At 44.1% G+C, this 25,879-nt stretch overlaps 1 protein-coding gene across 1 annotated transcript in view; it reads right to left on the reverse strand.

Annotated features, from left to right (window-relative positions):
• smg6 (SMG6 nonsense mediated mRNA decay factor) overlaps positions 1–25,879 on the reverse strand; it is a 290,967-nt gene that overhangs the window by 114,110 nt on the left and 150,978 nt on the right. Inside the window, exon 13 of the mRNA XM_078422694.1 lies at positions 20,155–20,356. Coding sequence (XP_078278820.1) covers positions 20,155–20,356 — 202 coding nt within the window. The remainder of the gene's footprint in view (positions 1–20,154; positions 20,357–25,879) is intronic.

Genomic DNA, 25,879 nt, shown 5'->3' on the forward strand with positions numbered 1-25,879 from the left:
AGACAAGATGCATTAAAGCAAGTTTTAGAAAATCTTTAAATATAATCAGTTAAACCTCAACAGAAGGGATGGACTCAAATGTGGGCAATCACTTTGACTCTGACACCTTTGCCATTAACCTCCGACACTCTTCCAATATAGTTCCACACAGGTACAAGGAACAGCACCTCACCTGCCTGGGCACAGTCTGCTATAGGGACTCTGAGTGCAATCATTTCAGGTCATCAACATTTTTAGCTCAAATTTCCAACATCTGCAATACTTTCCTCTGATAACTTCAGCGTCTCCTCCCATCTATACCTCTTCTTGACCCAATATTTATTTCTTGTCATATGACCACAGGCCTGCCAGATCATCTTTTTGCACCATCCTCTCGCAATCTATTCAGGAACAGTTCTGGAGATTGCACATTGACAATTACGAACTGGCCTGTTGGGAAGAGCGCAGCATAAATTTGCAAGGACACTGCTTGATATCTGCACACGAAGGGTAAACTCTGAAGGGAAGCTGCACCAACTGTTGCATTCCCTGTCACCACCTAGATTAGAAAGTAATTTAGAGCCACAGTCATACAAGATGGAAACAGGCCCTTTGACCCAACTAGTCCATTTATGACCAAATGCCCATCTAAGCTGGTTTCAGTGGCCCACGTCTGACCCATATCTCTCGAAACCTTTCCTATCCATGTACCTAACCAAATGGAAATTTGGTTGAAGTCTTTAGAAATATTATGAACTAAAAGCATACGGATAGAAACGATTTCCGCTGGCTGGGGCAGAGTTGAAAAACGAAGATCCCATTTTAGAAGTTAAAAATTCGGAAACACTTCTACAAATAGAGATTGGGAGAAATTTGGAACTCTCTTTTGCAATTTAGGCTAAATCTGTTTTTAATATTAAAACTGAAGTTTGCCTTGTCCATCACAAGTATTGACCTCTCGATTATCGATGATAACTGCAAGAGGTACTGCCTCAAAAAAGCTGCTAATAACATTGAAGACCCACACCACCCTGGCGATGCTCTGATCTCACTGCTAACATCGGAAAGAAGGTACAGGAGCCTGAAAACTGTGACCTCTGGGTTCGAGAGAAGCTTCTTCCCTGCAACTATTAGACTTTCATCAGTCTGAAGAAGGGTCTTGACCCGAAACGTCATCCATTCCTTCACTCCCAAGAAGCCGCCTGACCCGCTGAGTTACTCCAGTATTTTGTGTCTACTATCAGACTCTTGAACCACACTACATAACCATAATTTTTGGGAAGAAAGGAGTTTTTTAAAGCTAATAAATGGTCAATTCTTGAGTGGCCAAGTCAATCACCCGATCTGAACCCAATTGAGCATGCCTTTTATATGCTGAAGAGAAAACTGAAGGGGACAAACATAAGCTAAAGATGGCTGCAATACAGGCCTGGCAGAGCATCACCAGAGAAGACACCCAGCATGTGGTGATGTCCATGAATCGCAGACTTCAGTCATTGCATGCAAAGGATATGCAACAAAATACTAAACATGACTACTTTCATTTACATGACATTGCTGTGTCCCAAACATTATGGTGCCCTGAAATGGGGGGACTTTGTATAAATACTGCTGTAATTTCTACATGGTGAAACCAAAATGTATAAGACTGGCCTTTATTAAAATCTGACAATGTGCATTTTAACCACGTGTGATTTTTTTCTATTACAAATCTTAAATTGTGGAGTACAGAGGCAAATAAATAAATAATGGGTCTTTGTCCCAAACATTATGGAGGGCACTGTATTATGGGCATTGCTTTGGTTGAATTGCATGCTTTGGATAGCACTGTTATGGTCTGGTTACCTCATACTACTGATTATTAATTTATTGTATTATTGGTTATTGTATATTTATTTGTGTGTTATTGCATTAATGGGCCTGGAAAGCTGTAGCAAGTAGGAATTTCATTGCTCTGTTCCTGCTACATATAACAATTAAACATTTTTGACCATTTACTGTTTTGAAATTGGTTATGAAAAATCTATCAATTGTATTATTAGATATGCGAAAGAGGCTCCATCTTATATGGATGAGCCGCCATCTTATAAATGCCAGAATAGGTTTGAAGGGCTCAGTAGCCTCATCTTATTCCGGTTCTTGAAACTACAGATCAGACTTGAGGAACTCAGATTGCCTTCCTTTGAGGTGAGGTGATTGAGAGAATATTTATTGTTTGTGTTTAAAATTATATACAACTTTTGAGAAAGTAGAAAACCTTTTTTAGCGAGAAATTACTTCCACTGGAGGAAGGGAAAACGGAGGGAAGAACTGAAGAATAGAGGTGGGAATTAACAGAAAATATCCTCCAGTTAGGGCTTTGAGCCTTGCACGCCACCTGGAAAAATGGTGGAAGTAGGTCAGTAAAATTTTACAACACTGTTGGGAGAAATATTTGAAAAGTAGAAACAGCCAAGAAGGAATAATTAGATTGCTCTTTCCAGGACAGGTCTCTTCCTGGGGTTTTCAGAGGAAAGAGGATAGGCACAGGGAATGGGATCCTTCCAAAGGCAACTTCTGATGCAGGGCCCTGTCTGAAATAGAAACCTTGTTCTTGTTCAACAACTGACCCATGATGGCGATTTTCAGCAGAAGTAGCTCAGGACACATCAAAGACAGCAGTGGAAGGGGAATGCCAGAGTTTATTATTAAGGAAGTGGTAACTTGGTCACTTTGAAAATTATAATGGGATGGGCAGTTAGCATGGATTTATGAAAGGGAAATCATGTTTGACAGATCAATTGGTTTTTTGAGGTTGTAACTAGCAAGTTTGCCCTAGGTGGAGAGATTAAGCAGACTGGGTTTTAAAGAATGAGAATTGATTTCATAGAAAGAGAAACCGTTTCAGTGGCTTGACAGGGTACAATTGTCAAGCACACCAGGATACGGTTTAAAAAAACGTTTTGTGTGCTATGCAGGCAAATCATAACATACATGAGAACATCGGGTAATGCAAAAGAGAAAATAAACAGAGTGCAGAATATAGCATTACAGCTACAGAGAAAGTAGAGGTTAAGAAAAAGTGCAAGAACCACAATGAGCTAAGTTGTAAAATCTGTAATTCGTTCCTAGCATACAAGAGGTCCATTCAAGGGCCTAATAACCGGGGCAGAAGCCTTTTGTTAATCTGGTGGCATGTGTTTTCAAGCTTTTGTATATTCTGCCCCATAGGAGAGGGGAGAACACAGAACGACCAGGGCATGAGTGGTCCTTGATTATGTTAGCGGCTTTCCCAAGGCTGTGTCGATGGGAGGGGGAGGATGGTTTTTTATGATAGACTGGGCTACATTCACAGCTCTCTACTATTTATTGTGGTCTTGGGCAGAGCAGTGGCCATACCAAACTTGATGCATTTGAATAGGTTGTTTTCTATGGCTAGAGTGTCTGGAACCACGGTCACTATTTCAAAGGAGAGGATGGTGAATCTTTGGAGTTCTCTTCAAAGTTTGCTGTGGAGGGTGCATTCAAGGCAAAGGGCGAGTGCTGTTTGCCGATTAAGAGAATCAAGGGATGTGAGTTACTGCAGGTAAGTGCCACGGAGGTAAAAGACCTGCTATGATCCAACTGAATGGAGAAGCATGCACACAATAAGTGGCTAAATGGTCTGTTACTTCCCTTTCTTATGTTCTTACAACATTTTGAGAGAATTCAGTCATCCACTCCCCAAAAGGTTAATCTGACACTTTGGTAAGGCAATCTATTCTGAGAAACAGCTGTGTAGGCCTGTTGTGTACAACACAGCTCCAGGGCCAGCAGTGTGGGTGGCTGGGTGACTGGGTGAGTCCAACCAACCCCTCTCTCTTGGTGGTCGTGACAAAGGTTGCAGTTTACCCCCCTCGTGACTGGTTAGTATTCCAAGTCTAAATTAAACAAAATAGAGGAGAAATTTAAAACCTTTTTGAAAATGTTACAATTTAGGACATCTTCTACCTCTCATACAGGCAAATTTATTGCTCATCTCTGACATACATTTCACCTTCCAAAGAATGAGTACTGGCCTCATCCACTGCACTCATCACATCCCCATCAAAAGCGATAGCTATCCACAAGACTAACGGCCTCAACAACATGGGAGCACACCTTCCAGTCTAGCTTGAATGCAACAGAATTCATGTCACGCACTAATCTTAAAAACAGTAACGGTCAGTGAGCAATTATTTCAAGCAGATCCAGAAATTAAATGTGAAAGGTAACTTAAATCATTCACACATGCAATAAGACTTTTAGTCACAAATTGACCTCAAAATACACAGTTATTATATCATCTGTATCAAAGCCAGCTTCCAGTCTACAATCTTGCAGACTCCATGATTTGTCCTTTGGGGATGTGAATATACCCCTGGGTCTTGTCTGGGATATGCCCCTGGATTTGTTCAGGATGCTAACTCGCCTGGACCAATACACACATTCCTCACAATATCAAGTCAAACCAAATAATCATCCCAGTCATAGCACTTCATCACGCACATCACTGCACTGATATCATGAGCAGACACACTGCCGTGCAGCGTGGAATTCTGGCGGCCATTACACTTGGTACAAACTTTGAACACAGTAAATATCTGCACTTGGTAGTCACTCAGTCCTGTGCAAAGCATTTTTATCAGGAGCCACTCAAAAAGGATTAGAAGTAGGAACCCTGGCTGACCTCACCCTCATGGTTTCCAAGGCCCATGCCTTCAATCACCTTGCCCACACTCCAAATATTTCTTTAAAACAAATAGGGAAAGGGGATATCCCTATATATAACACCCCATCTCCTACTATTTATTAATATCTAAATTGATTCTGTACCTCAGCAGAAAGGAAAGTAAGTGGGGAATTCTATTAATAAAGGATAAGATCACTGCTGTGGTGAGGAATGATGTTGGTTGAGAGGCTTAAAATGTATAAATAGTTTTGGTGGAGATAAGAACTAGCAGGGGTACTAAGACTCTGGTGACCCATGAACAACCTCACTATATGACAGTACCGATCAAGAAAATTTTTGTGTGTGTCAGCCCAACAACTATTATTGGGAAATTTGTGGAATCCATATTGAGGTAACAGTAGGGTAACAGTAGGGCATTTAGGCAATTATAAGACAATAAAGTACAGCCAACAAGGTTTTATGGAAGGGTAATCATGTTTGACAAATTTGGTTGAATTCTTTGAGGATGTAACAATGGATAATGGTGAACCAGTAGATGTCGTGTACTTGGATTTCCAGACAGCAGCTGATAAGGTGCCACATAAAGGATGACAGCATAAGACAATAGTAGTTGGGGTTGTTGGTGATATATCGACATGGAAAGAGAGCGGTTAATAACAGGATAAAGCAAGATGGAATAAATGGATTATTTTTGGATTATCAGCCAATAACTTTATGGTGCCGCTCGGATTGGTGCTTGTGAAGCCTTTCCTAGTTATAATTTACATTGGTGACTTGGATGAAGGGGCTAAGTATCTAGTAGGAAAATTGCTGGTGGAGAGGAGGGTTTGCACATTGTGAAGAAGACATAAAGAGCCTGTAAAAACATATAGATAGGCTTGGTCAAGTGGGCAAGATGCTGGCAGATGGAGTGTAATGTGGGGCTAGTCTGTTAATTCTTCTCTCCTGGGACAGTCTGAGCATGTCAGAAATCAATCTTATGAACCACTGTACCAGGTTTCTGGCACATGCATCATTCCATTGATTGGGTGTACAAAATCTTCTGCAAGTATGATGCTCCAAAATCAGTATATAACTGCAGCAAAAGAACAAAATACTTTCAACCTCTTTCATGACTCTGAATTTTTTTTAAATTATGCTTTTGTCCATACTTGCACCATCTCCTCTAGAATGTGGTCCATTTTTGTCTGAGTCTCTCAGGACAATTTTATGTTCAAGACGATTACTGTTTGTATTATTATCAACATGCCAGAATTGTATAAGTAGATTGTAGTGAATAACAAACAGACAAATGGCTTGTATGTCATGCCATGTGGAGATTCTTGCCTTCTATGGATCAGAGTGACCATCAATTCCAAAAGCAGGACTATTTGGGAGATTAATCAAAATTGTCATCAACATTGTGAGTTTAGGAAGTAGCTATTTATAGAAACAGAGGGTGAACAGTTGTCTGAGATTAGGAACAACTTGACTCCTTTTCTTCAGAATATTTTTTTAGGATCTGTGCCTATCTCAGATGGAACTCGAAACTATGTGAACAAAACAAACCCGCAGCTGCTGTAAGTAACACAGAGCAGTGGGTTAATACCTCAGAAAATACATCATCATCCTTGGCTTCCCACCGAGCTGCGCGGCAGAAAACTTCCCGCCGAGCCGCGATTGCGGTCCGTGAATGTGGCTGGAGGCCTTTATCGAAGCCGGATAGCTGCGAAGATGTCAGGGCCGGAGCCTCGCGGGTCAGAACCTGGGCTGGAGCCTCGCAGGCCAGCGCCACAGAGGCCTCAAGTGGGGACCTGACGGATGAGGATGGACCATGCAGAGTGAGGACGCCGCTGCCGAGGGAAGGAACAAAGGACTCAGCTTGGGGAGACCGCCGTGAGGGAGGGAGAAAACAACAATGGCCAATGGAGGACCTGGCGTGAGGAGGGGGGCAGGGGAGGGGAGAAGAACATGGTGCGGGATACTTTGTAACTTTGTAAGCGTTCTTCATGTGGCGAATATTGAATACTTTGGGTATGCAAGCAAAGAATTTCACTGTGACTTGTCACATGTATTCAGTATACATGTATACAGTATTCATTCATTCATTAAAACCAATGGCATAACACCTTTCCCAACCTACAACCGTTACATACCATTAAATTTCAAAAGGGAGTTCAGATGAGAATAACAAAATTGATTAACATGATCCTAATAAGAAGAATGATGGTGTCTCTCAGACCAGATGACTGTATTGAGGTTTACAGAGCGAAGCTATATGTGGCTCTAAGTACATTCTCCTCTGGCACCTGCCTCTGCACATACCCAAATAACAACTGAAGGCTCTCAAATAGAGTGTAATCAACTTGGACAAAATCTGCAACATGAGAGCTTGTTTCTCTTTCACGGAACTTAATTACACGAACACATCAGCTCATTGCATCTATCAATTCTTGTACATAAACTTATCCACTTGACACCGTGGGCATTTACACTGCCACACTGGAGGATTTAGATTCCCAAGATACTTCTCTTTAACCTGAATTTAAAAATTAATTTACAGGGTTTTGAATCGATGGCAACACCGACAATTATTGCCTGTTCCTACTTGCCCTCGAAAAGGTTGTTGTGAGCCCCTTCTCAAACTGATGCCATCCTTCGGGTGAATGTGCTATTGAGGAGGGAGTTCCCCGATTTAGACCTGGTGAAGACAAGGACACTGATATATTTCCAAATCAGGTTGGTGAGGGATTTGGGGGGGACGGGGACAAAGCACCTTGCCCTTCTTAAGGTGCTGCTGGAGTAGCTTGGAGTACTGCACATTTGTGGGCAATGGACTGAATATTTAGTTAAAGACAAACTGCTGAGGGGCTCAGCAGGTCAGGCAACATCTGTGGAGAGAAATGGATAGATGCCTTTCAGGTCAGTACTTTTCTTCGAGACCAAACATTTAAAATGTTTTAAATCAGTTTGCTTTGTTCTGTGTGGTGTCAAGCTTCCATTTTGTTGGAACTGTGCTCATTGAGGTAACACTCCATCGAATTCCTCTTGGTGGGACAAGATGATGGAAAGGTTTAGAGGAGGCAGAGGGTGAACCATAGAACACCCAGCCTGACCTATTATAGGCCTGGTATTTACCAGCATACCACGAGGTTGATAGGAGAGGACCTGTCCATGTTAGACAATTACACTCACTATATGTGGCACAGCGATGCAGATGGTCGAGCTCTTGCCTCACAGCGCCAGAGAAACGGGTTTGATCCTGACATCGGGTGCTATCTGTATGGAGTTTGCATGTTCTCCCTATGACCATGCGTGTTTTCTCCGGTTTCATCCCACATCCCAAAGACCCGCTGTTTTGTAAGTTAATTAGCCTCTGTAAATTGCCAGATAGGAATTCCTGCAGGTAGGAATGCGAAAGTGGGATAACACAGAACTGGTGTGAACGGGTGATCAATGTTCAGTGTGGACTCAGTGGGTTGAATGCGTTTCCACATTGCATCTGTAACTATACTAAAATGGACCAGGAGCAGGTACAGTAGAACATTTTAAGTATCCTTGACTATGCATTCTATTCAGTGTGATTTCTTAGAAAGACCATGGATATTTAGGGTATCTCAGCAAGTATAAGTGCACTAGCGAAGTGATGAAAGATTAATTTCAAACTTTGGATTGCCCATCATCGAAGGGTTCTACAAGAGTGGCTGCCTCAAAAAGGCACCCAGCATCATCAGACACCCACAGCACCCTGCCCACTCACTTCTCTCTTGCCATTGGGAATGGGTATAGGAGGTTGAAAACTGTAACATCTTGGTTCAGGAGCAGCTTCTTCCCGACAACCATCAGGCTATTAAATACTATAACCTCCAAAAAAGCTCTGAATTATGTAGACTTGGGTGCATTATTTTTGTCTTTCATTATTTTTTTACTTCACTGCAAGAGGAAGGCTGAGAGATGAGAGGTTTTGAGCACTTTTGAGTGTTTTGATAAACTAAATGTCTATTCCATCTGTATGGGGAGCCTAAAATATGGGTCATTAATTTAAAATGGTCGGAGAGAGAGGCATTCCTCAGCAGAAATGTTGACTGAAGAATGTTTTAACAGAGGCTTTGGTTGAGGCATCACACTGCATCGTTTAAAAGAGTATGGAATAAATACTGGAAGTGGAGCAAGACCTGGAGATAATGGAGCATGGTGGTGGATGAAGGGGTGGGTGAGACTAGTAAGATGAATTCTCAGTTCCGACAGCACAATAACGCTGTGACAATGGGCTCCTCCTGTGCTGTGGAACCATGGTCAGCAGCAGTGTGACACCCGTGTAATCACTCCAGTCAGACGGACAGGAAATGTGATTTGGTTGCAAATTGGCAAATAAATGCAACTCTGCAGCTGTAACATCTCAGGCAGTTAAACTGCAGAGTATTTATTACCCTTTCTATTTCATTAAACCGCTGAACTCAGTGGAGGAGAATCTCGGTGATGCCCTAGGATTGTGACAGCTCTAACCCTTACAGGATATAATAGGTATCCTGGCTGCAGAACCAAAGAGAGCAGCCTCCGGGCTAGGCTTTAAAATGTAAATGGACATCAAGGCCCTGACGGCACTGCCATGCCCTTTTTTTAAATTTGAAACTGAAAAAAAGTTTCAAACTGAAGATGATAATCAAAATTTAAGATAATCGTGGTAGCAGATGATGTATTGTCTCCTGAGCCTATGGAAAATAAAAAAGATAATGCTCTCTGTGGTAAAGAGTTGTTAGTATGCTCTTGTTTACCATGTCGGGACATTGCTAACATAATGTTCACGGGAGAGAGATGTGCCTCTCCTGCTTCCAGCACTTTAAATTAAGTCATGTGCATCCAGGACACAACTTTTCGAGGCTGCGAGCCTTTGGCTGGTGCAGTTGCAGCAAATGTACAGCTCATGAAATCAACAATGCCAAATACTATTTCCTCGCCAGAGTGCATACACCACCACATCCCTTTAAATGTGGATAAGTATTTCAACCAACGGATAATGAAACACTGTGAGAAAAGGGGAACTGGTCACTAGGATCACTAAGAACCAACAAGCCTGGAGACACAAGAGACTGCATATGCTGGAACCTCAAGCAAAAACAAAGTGTTGGAGGAACTCAGCGGGTCAGGCAGCATCTGTGGAGGGAAATGGACAGACAAGGTTTTGGGTTGGGACTCTTCAGATCATTTGCTCAGGTTCAATGCTGACCTCAGGTGCTGCGTACAATTTGCACATTCGCCCTGAAACTATGTGGGTTCCCCCCAGGTGCCTTGGTTTCCTCCCACATCCCAAAGACCTGCTGATTTATAGAGTGATAAAAAGTTGGACAGCCTGACGACAGGCCCTTAGGCCCAACCTGTTCATGCTGACCAACTTGTCTATCTGAGCTCCACTGCCAATCTGAGTTCCATTTGTCTGTGTTTGGGCCACATCCCTCCAAACCTGTCCTATCCATGAACCTGTCCAAATGTCTTTTAAATGTTTCAATTGCACTTGCCTCTGCATCTTCCCCTTGAAGTTCGCTCCACACACCCACCACCCTCTGTGTGAAAAGGTTGCCACTCAGGTCCCTTTTAAATCTCTCCTCTCTTGCCGTAAATCTATGCCCCTTAGTTGTAGATTTCCCTACCCTGGGAAAAGACTGTGACCATTCACCTTATTTAAGTCCCTCATGATTTTATATCCCTCTACATGGCCATCTCTCAACTTTCTGCGCTTCAGGGGAAAAAATCCCGGTCTATCGAGCCTGTGCGATTCACTTGTACCTGATTCACTAAAGAGTTCAACAGTGTGGCATGTTATTTTGTTGGGACTCTTGGGCAATTATTTAAAACTGAAGTATTAAGTTACATTTATTGCCTGTTTAAGCCCCCCTGCCCCACCCATAGAAACTGCCTGCACCACACTGCCTGGAGTGATACTGACTGGCCTTCAGCCAATCATAACAGAAGTTCATAGTCTCCTCAGCAAAGAATGCTTTTATGACATGTCATCTGCTCATGGTGTCTCACATTTCACCATCGGTCACACAGCACAATATGGCAGAAGCCTTTGACTGCCAAGAGAAGCATTTAGAAAAAAAAATCTGGCAATGTTTTGGCAATGAGCCAAAAGACCAGGTGTGAGAGAAACTGCACTGATAATTGCTTGTCACTTCTTTGCTACCAAAAATGGAACAAGGCTATGTATGAAGCAAACAATAATCTTGCAATACCGTGTGATGTTAAATTCCTTCTAATCACTTTCATCAATCCTTCAACCCACTTCCTACGAAACCAATTCCTACCTAATCATCACTTCCCCTCAAAAAAACAATTTCCTCCTTTCCTTGCTCGTCATTGAGGTACAGTTCGGCAACCAACAGCAGGCCTTTGGGGTAACAGCCTGCTCTGGGGGTAGTAATGTGCTACGTTACTGAGTGCAACGGGAACAAATTAGTAAATTTCAGAAATGACAAGAGAAAATCAATACATCAGAACAAGACGGCACAGTGGCGTAACGGTAGGGTTGCTGCCTTACAGCGCTACAGACCTGGGTTCAATCATGACCACGAGTGCTGTCTGGACAGAGTTTATACCTTCTCCCTGTGACCGCATGGATTTTCTCCAGTTTCCTCCGACACTCCAAAAACATACATGTTCGTAGGTTAATTGGCTTCTGTAAATTGTTCCTAGTGTGCAGGATAGTGCTAAATGTATGGGGTGATAGCTGGTTGCATTGGGCTCGGTGGGCTGAAGGGCCTGTTTCCACGCTGAGTACAGGAGTGATGACAGGGGTTGTCTGACCGTACTGAAGAAAAGTAACAACAGACCTGTCAAATAGGCAACCACCAGAACATTTATACACAAAGTGAGGGAATTGTGTGGGAACAAAATGATTTCATGCACACTGTGTCAGCATCAAGCACTTCCATGCTGCAATATATCCAAAGTGCCCAACTCTCAGGAGAGCATCCGCTGCTGCACGAATTTGGAACCAAGAGCAGGGTACACGCTGCCGTCCTTGGATCTGTGAACAACTGAGACACAACCTTGGCCCAAACATACATTCTGATAACGTTTCATACATTACATTCCCTCATACATATTTATGGTAATAGTCTTGAGATTGTGAGAATGAATGTGTAATCTTGAGGACACAACTTCAAATCTCACCGAATCTAATAAATTTGGGAAGTTATTAAATCAACAGCATTATGAGATTGGGATCCTTGTTGCTTCACATGTCGGAACGTAGATGGAGGTCCTGCTTGCTGTATAACACCAATGAAGAAAATTGCACCAACCCAATTGGTTAACAATTATGTGACATTACTTTAGAAAGCTTGACTCATGGATTACCAAACTGCTCCTGCTCTGAACATACCATACAATAGAGGTCTGAAGAAGGGTCTTGACCCGAAACGTCACCCAATTCCTTCTCTCCTAGATGCTGCCTGACCTGCTGAGTTACTCCAGCATTTTGTGATACCTTCAATTTGTACCAGCATCTGCAGTTATTTTCCTACACATATAATAGAGGCCTCTCCATTCTCCCCAGCCTCTATCCTTTCGCTGAAGCCTAATTTGCCATTTTATTTTACATAATGTTTCAACTCTACACATGATTAGTCAGTATTGACCAAACAATAATTTGATTCGAAAGCAAAGAACAGCATCTGCTGGAAATCTGAAATGAAAATAGAAAATTCTGGGATACTCAACAGGTCAGGCAGCACCTGTGAAGAAAGCAGAGTTAACATTTCAGGTCAATGGTCGATCATGTTGAATATTGACAAATCAGCAATCTGAGTAGTTAACACTGACCAGACAGTAATGTTCTGAGCCTCATCTGACCCCAGAAACAGGAGACAATTAAAATCTAAGGCCTCATTCTTCCCTAGTCTAGAGAGATTGCTAACAAATTCAGAACAATTGTGTTGCAGGCCAGTGCCTATTGAGGACCAGACAAAGAAGGCACAAAATTACAAGGCACCAGGCAGCAGGCTTTTATTTGTTAGCCCACAACGAATGTGAACTCAAGCTCCAGAGATGAAATAATACAGCACCCATTCCCCCCCTTGTACAGGTTACAACACAATACTGAACAGAGGAGCTGAACTGAACTGGAGGCTGCCTTGCAAGCTTGTACGTCAAGAAGGCTCTGCACCTACATTACTGCAGGCTAAGCAACAAGATCTCCAATACAAATACATCTGCCAAAGCGTAGCAGGGCAAGTCCAGAGTTTGACAAGGATGCACCAGTGTACATAATCCACACACCTAAACCGACCTGATGCTGGAGCAGGTAGACACATGGAACAAATGTCACTGGGGGAATGTCGAGGAAACAGTGATCATAAAATCATTAGGTATACAATAACTATACAAAAGGACACATACCACTTCAAGATAAAAATTAAATTGGAGAATGGCCAATTTCAATTGATGAGAACAGATTTGGCTTGGAGAAATTGGAATCAAAACTTGGCAGGCAAAACTGCAATTAAATAAGAGGCCAATCCAGCACAGGATTAGGCCCTTCAGCCCACCAAATTGGTGCTGACGATGATGCCAACTTAACTAATCCCATCTGCCTGTACGTTTTCTATATCCCTCCATTACCTTCCTGTTAATATATTTGTCCAAAGGCCTCTAAAAAAATTGCTGTTGTAGATGCTTTCCAGGAAATTACCACACTCAGTGCAAAGAAACTTGCCTCAAATTCCATGTACTCTTCAAGCTGCCTCGGCAAGGCCGCCAGCATAATCAAAGACCAGTCTCCACCCTGTTCACTTCCTCTTCTCCCCTCTCCCATCAGTCAATGGGTACAGAACTTTGAAAACTCCAGATTCATGGACAGTTTCTTCTCAGCTGTTATCAGGCAACGGAACCATCCTCTCGCCAGCTAGAGTGCGATCCAGACCACCCATCTACCACATTGGAGACCTTTTAAGTATCTTTATTCAGACTTTATCTTGCACTACATGTTATGCCCCTTATCCTGTATCTGTACACTGTGGATGGCTTGATTGTAATCATGTATGGTCTTTTCATTGACTGGATAGCACGCAACAAAAAGCTTTTTACTACACCTTGGTACATGTGACAATAATAAAATTAAACTAAACTAAATTAAATCAAATTTCTTTTCAACTTTACCCCTCTCATCTTAAAGCTATGCCCCCTAGTAATTGACATTTCCAACCTGTAAAAAGGTTCTGACTGTCTATGGTTCTCATAATTTATCAGGTTGACCCCTTCAACCTCAGAGGCTCAACAAGAGAAAATAAATCCAAATTTGTCCAACCTCTCCGTTAGCCTGTACACTCCAATCCAGCCAACATCCTGGTGAACCTCTCTGCCCCCCTCTCAGAAGTTACAACGTGGAGAAACAAGAAACAACTGCTGGATGAACTCAGCTGGTCAGTGGAGGCAAAGGGCTAGACAATGTTTCAGTTCATGACCCCCTAAATCAGGACTGAGAGGAGCCAGTTGCAGAAGGGGGAGTTTAGAGGCAGAGGCTGGTGGGAGATAGATAGTAACAGATAAGGAACCCAACAACTTCTCCTTTGATTTTTCCCAGTTTCCAGAAATCAAAATGTGCAGCCATGGGCATTCACTGAAGCTCCAGCTACACCTGGCTTTTCATTGGCTATAAGGAACAGTCCTTGTTCCAAATCTATTCTGGCACCCCTCCCCACGTCTCTCTCTGCTACATCCACAACTGCATTGGTGCTGCTTCCTACACTTGTGCAGAACTCACCAATTTTATCACCTTCGCTACTGACTTCTACTCTGCCCTGAAATTCATTGCACCATTTCTGACAGTTCTTTCCCTTTGTTATATCTCTCTGTCTCCAACTCAGGAAATAAGCAGATCCACCAATAGCTACGGTAAACCCACTGACTCACAGCTATCTCTGTCACTCGTCCTACCACCCTGTCTCCTGTCAGCCCGCCACCTTTTCTCTAAGTTTCTCTATATCTGTTCTGAACATGAGGCTTTCCGTTCAAGAGTTCTGAAAAGTCCCTTTTCAGTAAACATGGCTTCCCCCGCTGAAACCCTCATTCGCATTTCCTCAATTTCTTGGACGTCTGCTCTCACCCTCTCCTTCGAAAAAGAACAGATTAAAAATGTTTAGACCTCTCCTTTCACCCCACCAGTCCCTCCATCCAGCACATCACACTTCAACATTTCCACCAGCTGCAACGTGATCCCACCACCAGCTATGTTTTCCCCTGTCCCCTTTCTGCTTTCTTCAGTGACTACTCTTTCCTGATGCATTCAACCCTCCTCGCCCATTCTTTCCTGTCCCCTAGCACTTTCTCCTGTAACTGTAGGAAGTCCAATACCTGTCCGCTACACCTGCTCCTTCACCACCATCTGGAGACCAGAAAACACCCCTCCCAGGTGAGATAGAGATTTACATGCACCTCCTCAAACCTGATCTATTGCATTCAGTGTGCACAACGTGGCCTTCTCTACATTGGTGATTCCAAGAGAAGACTAGGTTGGCCATTTTGTGGTGCACCTGTGCTCTTGGTATATAGCCATCTTGAGTTTCTGGTGCTTGCCAATGTAACCTCATTCCCACGTAGCTCCAGACTCAGTCGAGCCTCATTCCAAACATGGCCAATTAAGGCTTATTCCTGGCAAGAAGTGAGATTGACTGTCCTGGCTATCAAAACAGTATTTGTGACATCAAGGTCCCCTGGAGGTCTGAAGTCAATGCTGTCTGGAATCATTCGCAACACTAAGGAAGATGGTATTGGCTTTGGTTCCTGTAAGTTCAGACTTAGGTCATCACTTAGGTCATCCTCAGAGCTGTATCGTCGCCCCAATCCCTGCAACCTACGATAACAATTGGCAGCGCATGGAAGAAACACCACCACCTTAGGTTTCCCTCCAATCTACCCACTAACCAGGCTTGGAAATTAATTTAGATACAGTGTGGAAACAGGCCCTTCAGCCCACCAAGTCCGTGCCGACCAGTGATCCACGCACATTAACACTATCCTACACACTACAGACAATTTACATTTATACCAAGCCAATTAACCTACAAACCTGGTCTTTGGAGTGTGGGAGGAAACTGAAGATCTCGGAGAAAACCCCTCGCAGGTCACGGAGAGGACGTACAAACTCTGTACAGACAGCACCCGTAGTCAGGTTTGATCACGGGTCTCTGGCGCTTTAAGGCAGCAACTCTACCGCTGGGTCATTGTGCCACCCAAACAAATATGTTGTATTCCTTCATTTTTCTCTAGTTCAAAATGTTGAAACTCTCGATGCCAATGTCAGGCTTCACTGCACAGATTACAATTGTTTCCAGCACTTTCTCAAGGCCCATAAGGACTGGCAATAAATGCTGGCCCTGCACCTGTGTCTACATCCTCATCGTGAATTAGAACTAACCACCGTTGGGGTACACAGATATGCATCCTGAGAGAAACCACAGACTGCAATGATGGTGGTACTGTACAAGTTGGATCTTCGAGTTTCACTTTCATGCAGAAATCACCAAATACAGACAGACAGGCTGGGTGCTCAATTTCCTCTTGCATTGCATGAAGAACACATTGGGGCAGGCTCAGCGTTTGGGTGTTGGTGATATCCTAATCTCTGATGGTTGCAAGACGCGTTAGAAAAACTCACATCATGACTGCACATACATTTTTTCTTTCATTTAAGTCTTGATTTTGTTCCTGTTTATTCTCAACAGAGGCCAGGACTAGCAACCAGTGCCCCCCCCCCCCCCCCCCCGTACTGACAGGGTACAGTCTTTCCTCACCTAATTCCTTTATATTAAATGTATTCTACGAAAAAAAACGAATTAACAGAATAATTTTAATTTCTCATTTGACACACATTGAACACCTGCAATCACACGGGGGTGAGGGCATAGCCATTGAACAGCCTGTGCTTCACAACGCATCGCAATGGAAGGGAATCTGCATTTAAACTCACCACGTGGTGCCAACATCTCAAAAACACATGTAAGGGATTAAGCCTGGTGTTGTGGCTGTTATTTTGCCAATTGCATGAGGCAGTTTCTATAAAGCAGACAACAATAATTTCCAGTTAACGTGTACATTTGGTCGTTTCGTTGAGGGAGGAATATCAGGCAGTCCACCAGGGGGATTTCTCGTTCCCTTTTAAATTATGCCATGCATCTTTTACTTCTATCTAACTCATTGGAACGAGCAACTGCCATTTAACAAGTCACTTGATGTTGGAGTTGTCCTTCAAGCATCATACTTGATTAAGTCGTTAAATTTTGATCCGAGGCTTAAAGTTATAAACTTGTTGTTCCGAGGAGCGTCTGCTCCCAAATGAAAGTCAGTAACACTTGCTGCCCACCAAGGAGTAACATGTGCATCATGCTTTAAGGAGTCTGTACAGTCCGCATTCTGTCGTGTGCATGACCTTCGATAACAGAAACTGCAATTGGTGGTGTTCCCGTGCACCTGCTGTCTTCACAACTCACCCCTTATGTTAACAACTCACCTGATGTTATGTGCCAGGTTTGCGAGGTGCTGTCAAAGTAGCCTGAGCAAGTAACAATGCATTTTATAGAGGGTACATAATGCAGCCACGGTGCTCTGGTGAAAGGAATGAATGCTTAGGGTTTGGATAGAAGACAATCAGATGGACTACTTTGCCTTAGATGATAGAACACAGAACAATGCAGCACATGCCCTTCAGCCCACAATGTCTATGCCGGACATGATGCCAAGACCAACTCTTATCTGAGGAAACTTGCCCTGCACATCTCCTTTAATCTTTGCCCTTCTCACCTTAAAGCTATGGGCTCTAGCATTTAAGTTTTCCAACCTATGAAAATATTCTGATTGTCTATCCTTCCTGTAGTGTGGCAGCCAGTACTGCACACAATGTGACCTGCTCCTGATGACCTGTATTCCTGGAATCACATCAACCTTTCGAACTCGACAGTGAGAATTTGATGATAGGAACCGATACCAAGGCTCAAAATTGTAATCACACACTGCTTAATCTGAGAATTGACACAAAGACCAGGTATCTTACTCCGTGAAACTTGGAGAAGAGATGTAATCAGCCGTTTGCAATTGTCTCCAGAACAAGGGGCCACAGTTTAAGAATAAGGGGTAGGCCATTTAGAACGGAGATGAGGAAGAACTTTTTCAGTCAGAGAGTGATGAAGGTGTGGAATTCTCTGCCTCAGAAGGCAGTGGAGGCCAGTTCGTTGGATGCTTTCAAGAGAGAGCTGGATAGAGCTCTTAAGGATAGCGGAGTGAGGGGGTATGGGGAGAAGGCAGGAACGGGGTACTGATTGAGAGTGATCAGCCATGATCGCATTGAATGGCGGTGCTGGCTCAAAGGGCTGAATGGCCTACTCCTGCACCTATTGTCTATTGTCTATTGCCGGGATCGAGTGCCACAGGAATGGTCAACAGATGGGAACCTTGGCAGGCAGTCCCAGCAGGATGTTCATCAGTGGAGAATCATAGCTGAGGCACACACTGGTCCAGACCACACATTACTACAAAGCTCACAAACACCCAAAACTCACATGCACATGCACACAATATTTATCAGGGATGATGTGATGGCAATCAAGATTGCTTGCCTCAATGATTTATAGCAGCAAAACTGAGTGTACCTTCTGCTTACCTAGATGAGGGGACCATTCAGCCAAGAGAGGAGTTGTCAGTGGTTATGGGGAGATGGCAGGAGAATGGGGTTACGAGGGAAAGATAGATCACCCATGATTGATTGGCAGAGTAGACTTGATGGACCAATTGACCTAATTCTGCTCCTATCACTTATGAATTTCTGAGTTTGAGCTGATTACCGTAATCTCAAAGGCTCTGTGTCAGGTCACACAATGTCACACACCTGGAGGGACCATGTAAATACAAACTGAGACTCCAAATAAGTGCAAGTTTCACCAATCAGAGGTCCAGGAGGAATATGACCTGCTACTAATCTGATCGATTCACTATCGCATTGCCTGGTGCACAGGATAAAAGTAGCTGCCAAACCTTAAATCAAAAAGAGGAACTGGGATATCTATTGTAAGCAAATATTTTTTTCTGGATTCTAACAGAATATTCAAGGTCAATATTTCAAAACAATTCCAAGTTCAGCTTGTGGCACTATGTTGCCTGCTGGTGCACCCAGGCTCTGTTACAACTTTAGGGATAGCATGGCTTCTGCATTTTTAAGCGGGCAGTTTCAGAGAAGCCAAGTCTATGGGAAGACTGCCCTGGAAGCACATGCTACCAACTTTGGAACAGTGATTCAGTGCTGCATACCTGCTGGGCTGAATGCTGTGGCTCCACAATCCACAGCTAACTTTTCCCACAGAGCAGATCATTCCAAACCAGACTTATTCTACATATTATTCATGCCAAAACATCTTCTGAGTTTACAGAGCTCACACACATTTTTTGTTCTGAGTATTGTTTCTGATCCAGGCAGGCCTGGAACATTTAGCGTCAGGAGACTGAGATTGAAGGGTCAGCATTTCTTCGCCACTCACTAACACGCCAGCTCTCTTGAAGGTCTAGACTCCTCTTCGGGGTCCAAGATGAACAAGTGTATTTTGGCACCTCTAGGAAGTAGCTAGTGAGAGTTGGCGTGAAGTTCTATCAAGGGGGCATCGTAGTTGAGCCATGTACATATACACACACAGACAGCAATCAGAACTGGTGGCTGAGTTTCTCATAAAAGATCACGAGGCTCATTCGAATATCTCACCAGCATCCTAGCTCGCTGTTTCATGACAAAATCAAATCAGGATCTGCATGGCTTTGATATTCACTGCCTTCATCAGCCAGGCACCCGCTTGCATAATAAGATAACTTGAGTGGGGAAAACAATCTACGATTTCTAAATAGCTTCAAACCGCGTCGATGTGGAATGATCCAGCAAGGACAGCACCACTCGCGGTGCAAGCAGGGCGCTTGACGATGGTTAGCTGAAGGATCATGGGGAATGCAGTACTTTATTGTGGAACCACTTACCTGTTCTTGGGATAATTCATATGGTCTGTACTTCTCATATTATTTCCAAAGCAACAAATCTAATTGCTGAAGTCAATCAATAAGATGCAGTAATTTAGCCGCTGGCCGTTTTTACAGAGTGGGAGGTAACGAGAGAGACAGGTCGAGATTCAGCCCCGAGCCTAAAGGAAATCAGTCTCTGGGACTGTGATGTTAGCGCAGGGTTGCTGGACGACTGCCCAGTGCAGAGCTGTGGCAGGGCCTGACATCCCTCATTTGGAGGAATGCAGGGTGGCCAACACAAGCTATTTAGACAAGGAGGGAATGAAGTGTATACAAAAGCATGCCACAGGACGCACGCTACAGGAAGAGGTGCTTTTCGCGACACTGGCGCAGCAGAGGCAGATGTCAGATGTTGAGGTCACTGTTTTCCCTTTACACCCTCCCTGACTTAATCATATTCTGTTTAAAAAAAGCCTTCCCAGGAACAAGAGTTTACAGTGTGCCCCCCGGCTGACCTTATCTGCGGCAGTCTCCACGTAGCAAGGGTCCTGAGGGGCAGCCAGGAGAGGAACAAAGCCTGAGAGGATCTTGTCCTCGTCCAGAACAAGCAGGGTGAGGTCCTCATCCGGGTCCTTGTACAGCGGTACCTCTGACTGGTTGACAGCTGTGAAAATGTTGCAGAATTCTGCCAGCATGGCCCACACATCGATGGCAATTCTGAGCAGAGGAAATTCAACAGAAAGAAACAAGAGCCAAAGGTTAGGTCACTAGGGAGAAGAAAACGATGCTCAGCAAAGTGTTTTAGGATGTAAAGACATTGTTAATAATAAAACATTCATTCGGAACTAGAAAAACAGATGATGTTTTTATTAAGTCAGCGCAAGAACAGTTCCGGATTTTGGTCTCAAACGATTACCCAATTAGGAAAAAAGAAACAGATGCAGGTGTTGTGACTCTGAGACTTAGACACTCCTATTCCAATTAGCATTCACCCGGTTTTCAATAGATACCCAATGTTTTTTTTTATATGCCATTACCCTGCAAATTAAGGGTTTCCCTGAAAACGTGCCTCCATCACGAAGTGCCAGTACGCCTGCATGCACTCTGCCCATGATGAACCGTGTTCAGATATTGAGACTGCATCTCAGCACAGGGTGTTTCAAACAAGTCAGAGGTTTCTGATAAATCCCCAGCATTCCTTGTGAACACAGATGACCTGGGGCGCTCCTGCAAATACAGGATCACTTTTAGAGTTACCTGCACACACCGATACGCATCATGGGTCCCCCGGTAAACATTAGCACACACTAAAGAAACCCTCCTGTAAGCACCGATCCACACCATTGGAGCCCTGTCAAACGCTGATTCGCCCACAGTCCCTGGCAAACACCAACGTACACCACGGGATCCCTGGAAAACAGCGTCGGACACCACAGGACCCTCAGTAAACACCGGCTCACACCACAGGACCACTGGTAAACACCGACTCACCCACAGGATCACTGATAAACACCGACTTACACCAGAGGACCACTGATAAATACTGGCTTACACCAGAGGACCACTGATAAACATCGACACACCACAGGACCTCCCAGTAAACACTGACTCGCACCACAGCACCACTGGCAAAAACCGACACACACCAAGGGACCCTGGCAAACAATGTCAACTACCACACTCACTACCCATCCAGTAAACACTAACACACATGGGATTCCTCTGCAACACTGACATGCACCCTGGGGATCCTGCCCCCCATCAAATATAAGCACATACCAAAGACACAACCCCTGCAAACACTAACATCCACGCAAGAACCCTGTAAACATGGGCACAACACTGGGACCGCCAACAAACACTGACACCCACCACAGGACTCCCCACAAACACTGACACCCATTGTAAAAGCTCCCCCCCCCCCCTCCCCAACCACTCAAACACCATCACACACCCTGAGAACACTGACATGCTCTCATGGATTCACTGTGAACACCAACACTATTTTAGGGTGAACCGAGTTTGCTGCCTGCGTGTGGCATCCAGAGCTATTACTGAAACATTGAATATACAATGGCAAAGTGGGCAACCACACTGGCCTCTCTCAGGACACCCTCCTGGTGATGTGAGCCCAGATGGGCATAACGGAGGGATGTACTGCTGAAGGCAGCACATCCTGGTATTTTTGTAGATTAATTTCACAACCTTACCGATTCTACAGCCACATTTAACTGCCTCCTCCTGATATTTCACTTTAAATCTAAAATCCTTCGATATAGTGGAGAAAGGAGTAAAGATTGATTTTTTTTAAATCGCCGTTCCACGAGGAAAATGGATTAACTTCAAGTCCCAAGGGAATTTTGCCACAAAACAACTTCAAGTGAGCCACTCCTGCCAGGTGTGTTTGTACATGCCAGCAAACAGGGAGTGACAGCGCCCTGTGGGAATTACTCCAGGCCAAAAACAACAAGCTCCTTCACTTTGGTCTCTCAAACCTCAACACCCAACTGAAAGAGACACTGCTGCAAGTCCCCACATGCAAAATTGTCTAATTTCTTCCACAAAATTATTTCTCTTTTTTCCCCCTCAATTGTCCACCACAATTTCTCCTGTCATCTCCTATCTCCTGGACATCTGTTCACTGGAATCCTCTTCCTAAAGGTATCGACTTTCCCAGGAGCACAGTTGCCAAAGGTGCCGACATTCCCTGGGGAACAGTCCTGAAGGTACCAACTCTCCCTGGCGTATAGTCCCTGAAGGTGCCCTGTAGATAAATGTGAGGTTTATCCACTTTGGCGGCAAGAACAAGGAGGCAGATTATCTCAATGGTGTCAGATTAGGAAAAAGGGACGTGCAACGAGACCTGGGTGTCCTTGTACACCAGTCACTGAAAGAAAGCATGCAGGTACAGCAGGCAGTGAAGTAAGCTAATGGCATGTTGACCTTCATAATGATTTGAGTATAGGAGTAAAAGAGGTCCTTCTGTAGTTGTACAGGGCCCTGGTGACACCACATCTGGAGTATTGTGTGCAGTTTTGGTCTCCTAATTTGAGGAAGGACATCCTTGCTATTGAGGCAGTGCAGCATCGGTTCACGAGGTTAATCCCCGGGATGGCGTGACTGACATATGAGGAAAGATTGGAAGGACTGGGCTTGTAATCACTGGAATTTAGAAGGATGAAAGGGGATCATATAGAAATGTATAAAATTATAAAAGGACTGGACAAGCAGGAAAAATGTTCCCAATGTTGGGGGAGTCCAGAACCAGAGGCCACAGTCTAAGAATAAAGGGGAGGCCATTTAAAACTGAGATGAGAAAACACTTTTTCACCCAGAGAGTTGTGAATTTCTGGAATTCGCTGCCACAGAAGGCAGTAGAGGCCAATTCACTGGATGAATTTAAAAGAGAGTTAGATAGAGTTCTAGGGACTAGCGGAATCAAGGGATATGGGGAGAAGGCAGGCACGGGTTACTGATTGTGGATGATTAGCAATGATCACAATGAATAGCGGTGCTGGCTCGAAGGGCCAAATGGCCTCCTCCTGCACCTATTTTCCGTTTTTATGTTTCTATGTGCCATCTCTCGTGGTGTACTGTGTTACCCTGTTCCTTTCCCCTTCTCTTTCAACTCATCTCACACCACTCTCTATTCCGAGTTCCCCATTTCCCCTATAACCCCCCTTTCCCCCGTCCTCTTCCACCCATAATCTTCCCTCCAGCTTTACACTTCACTCCTCTTTTTCTTTCATTATGTGGCAAAATCTTCATTCATCCATCAAAAACCTCTTGCACCATATCCACCAATTGTAGTTGCCAGTTTTTGTCCTACCCCTACCTCTCTTTACCAGCTTTTTCCCCTTCACATCATCAGTCTGAAGGGTCCTAACCCAAAATGTTGTCTGTCCATTGCCCTCCAAAGATATACCTGATCCGCTGTTCCTGCAGCACTTTCTTTTGACTCAAGATGCTAGCAGCTGCAGTCTCATGTTGCTAATAGCCCCATGTTTACTTTGAATGAGCTCTCCAACTATATTCCTTCTCATGCTCTTTCCTGATCACCCTCTTAATTTCATTTTCCTGCAATTTACCCGATTTCCTTTTGAGAATTCCTGTTGATTCCAGGTGCACTGCCCTTACCAACAATATAATCAAATATTGTTGCCAAAAATATTCTTATTTTCCTTCCCCTTTTGTCACATCTTAATTCTGTGCCCCCTACTGACCAAACCACATACCTTTGAAGATGCCACCTTTCCTTAGCTTTTCAATCAAACCTTGAAAGATTTTGAATATGTCTATTAAATTCCGAGGAATCACGTGTGAGGGCCGCCTGGACCTACCTGATCTCCCGGCTGCCAAATTCCTGTTCCCATTCCCACTCTGACCTTTCTGTCCTCGGTCACCTCCACTGCCAGTGAGGCAAAACGCAAAGTGGAGGAACAGCATCTCATATTTCGCTTGGGCAGCTTACAACCCAGTGGTATGAATATTGATTTCTCTAACTTCAAGTAACCCTTGCATTCCCTCTCTGTCCATCCCTCCTCCCCCCCCCCCCCCCCCCCCAAGTCGAACCAGCTTCAAAGTCGCCTTGTTGAGTCTCATTGCCTGTACTCATTCTCACCTAGGCCACAGCTAACAATGGCCTGCTTCCCTCATCGTTGTTACTATTTTGCATTCCTTTAATTAATTTGTTCTATATCTCTCCACATCACCGTCTATATCTCTCATTTCCCTTTCCCCAATTCTCAGTCTGATGAAGGGTCTCGACCCAAAACGTCACCTATTCCTTTTCTCCAGAGATGCCGTCTAACCCGCTGAGTTACTCCAGCTTTTATGTCTATCCATATACCTCTGTTCCCTGCAAATTCGTGAGCTTATCCAAAGCCCTCTTAAATGCCATTATTGGATCTGCCTCCACCATCTCCCCTGGCAGTTATGCCCCTCCCACTTATCTGTGTCTACCTGTCACCTTCATGTCACTGTCTCCCAGTCCCCCCCCCATCTCCTCTCCCACCTACCTCTACAGGTCCATCAATCTCTCTTTACCTGGCTTCACCTATCACTTTGCTGCCCCTTGCCTCCCTCTCACCACTTTTTTCTCCTCGACCTGATGCAAGGTCTCGATCCTAAACATCAACCATCCCTCTCCCTCCACAGATGCTGCTTGAATCCCTGCGTTCTTCCAGTAGTTTGGTTTTTGCTCCAGTAAACAATCTATCCTGTCTGACAAACAAAATAGTGCACAGCACAATCACACAGAAATGCAGGGAGTTCTCCTGGTCAATTTATGAACTGTCATCAACACACGAATTATGTGGTCATTTATCTCATTTCTGCTACACTTCTCACAAGTAACGTGAATTATTTTAGATCACCACAGGGTCATGGAAAGCTTTGGAAACATGCAAGTTCACTTTCTTCTTTCTAAGTTGATATAATTCCTCTGGGACCTCCTCATCTTCATTAAAACCTGTGTCTGCTGCGCATTCTACATCGGGGAAAAATGCAAAGCCTGCATCTTGAACACAGCATACTCCTAACCACATTTCACTTAACCACGGTGGCAAATTTGTTTTTTTTAAATAGACATTTTTTGGATGAGAGAAAGTTTCCAACAAACTTTAGTTTCTGTAAGAAGTTATTTTTTACTTTCTTTAAACTGTGATGTAATGGGAACCAGAGCTGCATTTGGCCGCCAGCTGCTTTAAGGAAAGTGTTTACAGGGTTAAAAGCACAAACACAGAACTTTATATGACCCCAAAGCAAAAAAGAAAAAAAGAGAGAAGAAAGGAATGATGTATTGCACTGGTCTTAGAGAGTTTATCCAAAGCTGGCTGGGTAGACAACAGACGGATGTGATATGGCTCGCGTCTAGTATTCCAGCCTCTCTACTCGCTTGCCCATGAGACGCTCCAGGCTCTGCTCGCCTCCTCCCTGTGCCCCTCTGTTGACTCTAGATCCTTACGAGCCAAAGCCATTACACGATTTAAGTCACATACAACCCATGGGCGGCTGCCAAGAAACACCATTCTATTGCTGCAAGGCAGAGGAAAAACTCACAGTAGGAGGGGGAGGAGAAGGGGGTGGGGGGCAGGGGGGAGGAGGGCCTGACACTGACATACCACAGTCATGTGACACTGCTGCAGCCACACAGCTCTCACTGTGACCCCGATCCTGTAAATACTCCGGCAATCTCAAGAGTACCACAATGATTCCCATTATGTAACCCCAGTCATGGGC

The sequence above is a fragment of the Rhinoraja longicauda genome, chromosome 26 (genome assembly GCF_053455715.1).
Source record: "Rhinoraja longicauda isolate Sanriku21f chromosome 26, sRhiLon1.1, whole genome shotgun sequence".
NCBI classification, from domain to species: Eukaryota; Metazoa; Chordata; class Chondrichthyes; order Rajiformes; family Arhynchobatidae; genus Rhinoraja; species Rhinoraja longicauda.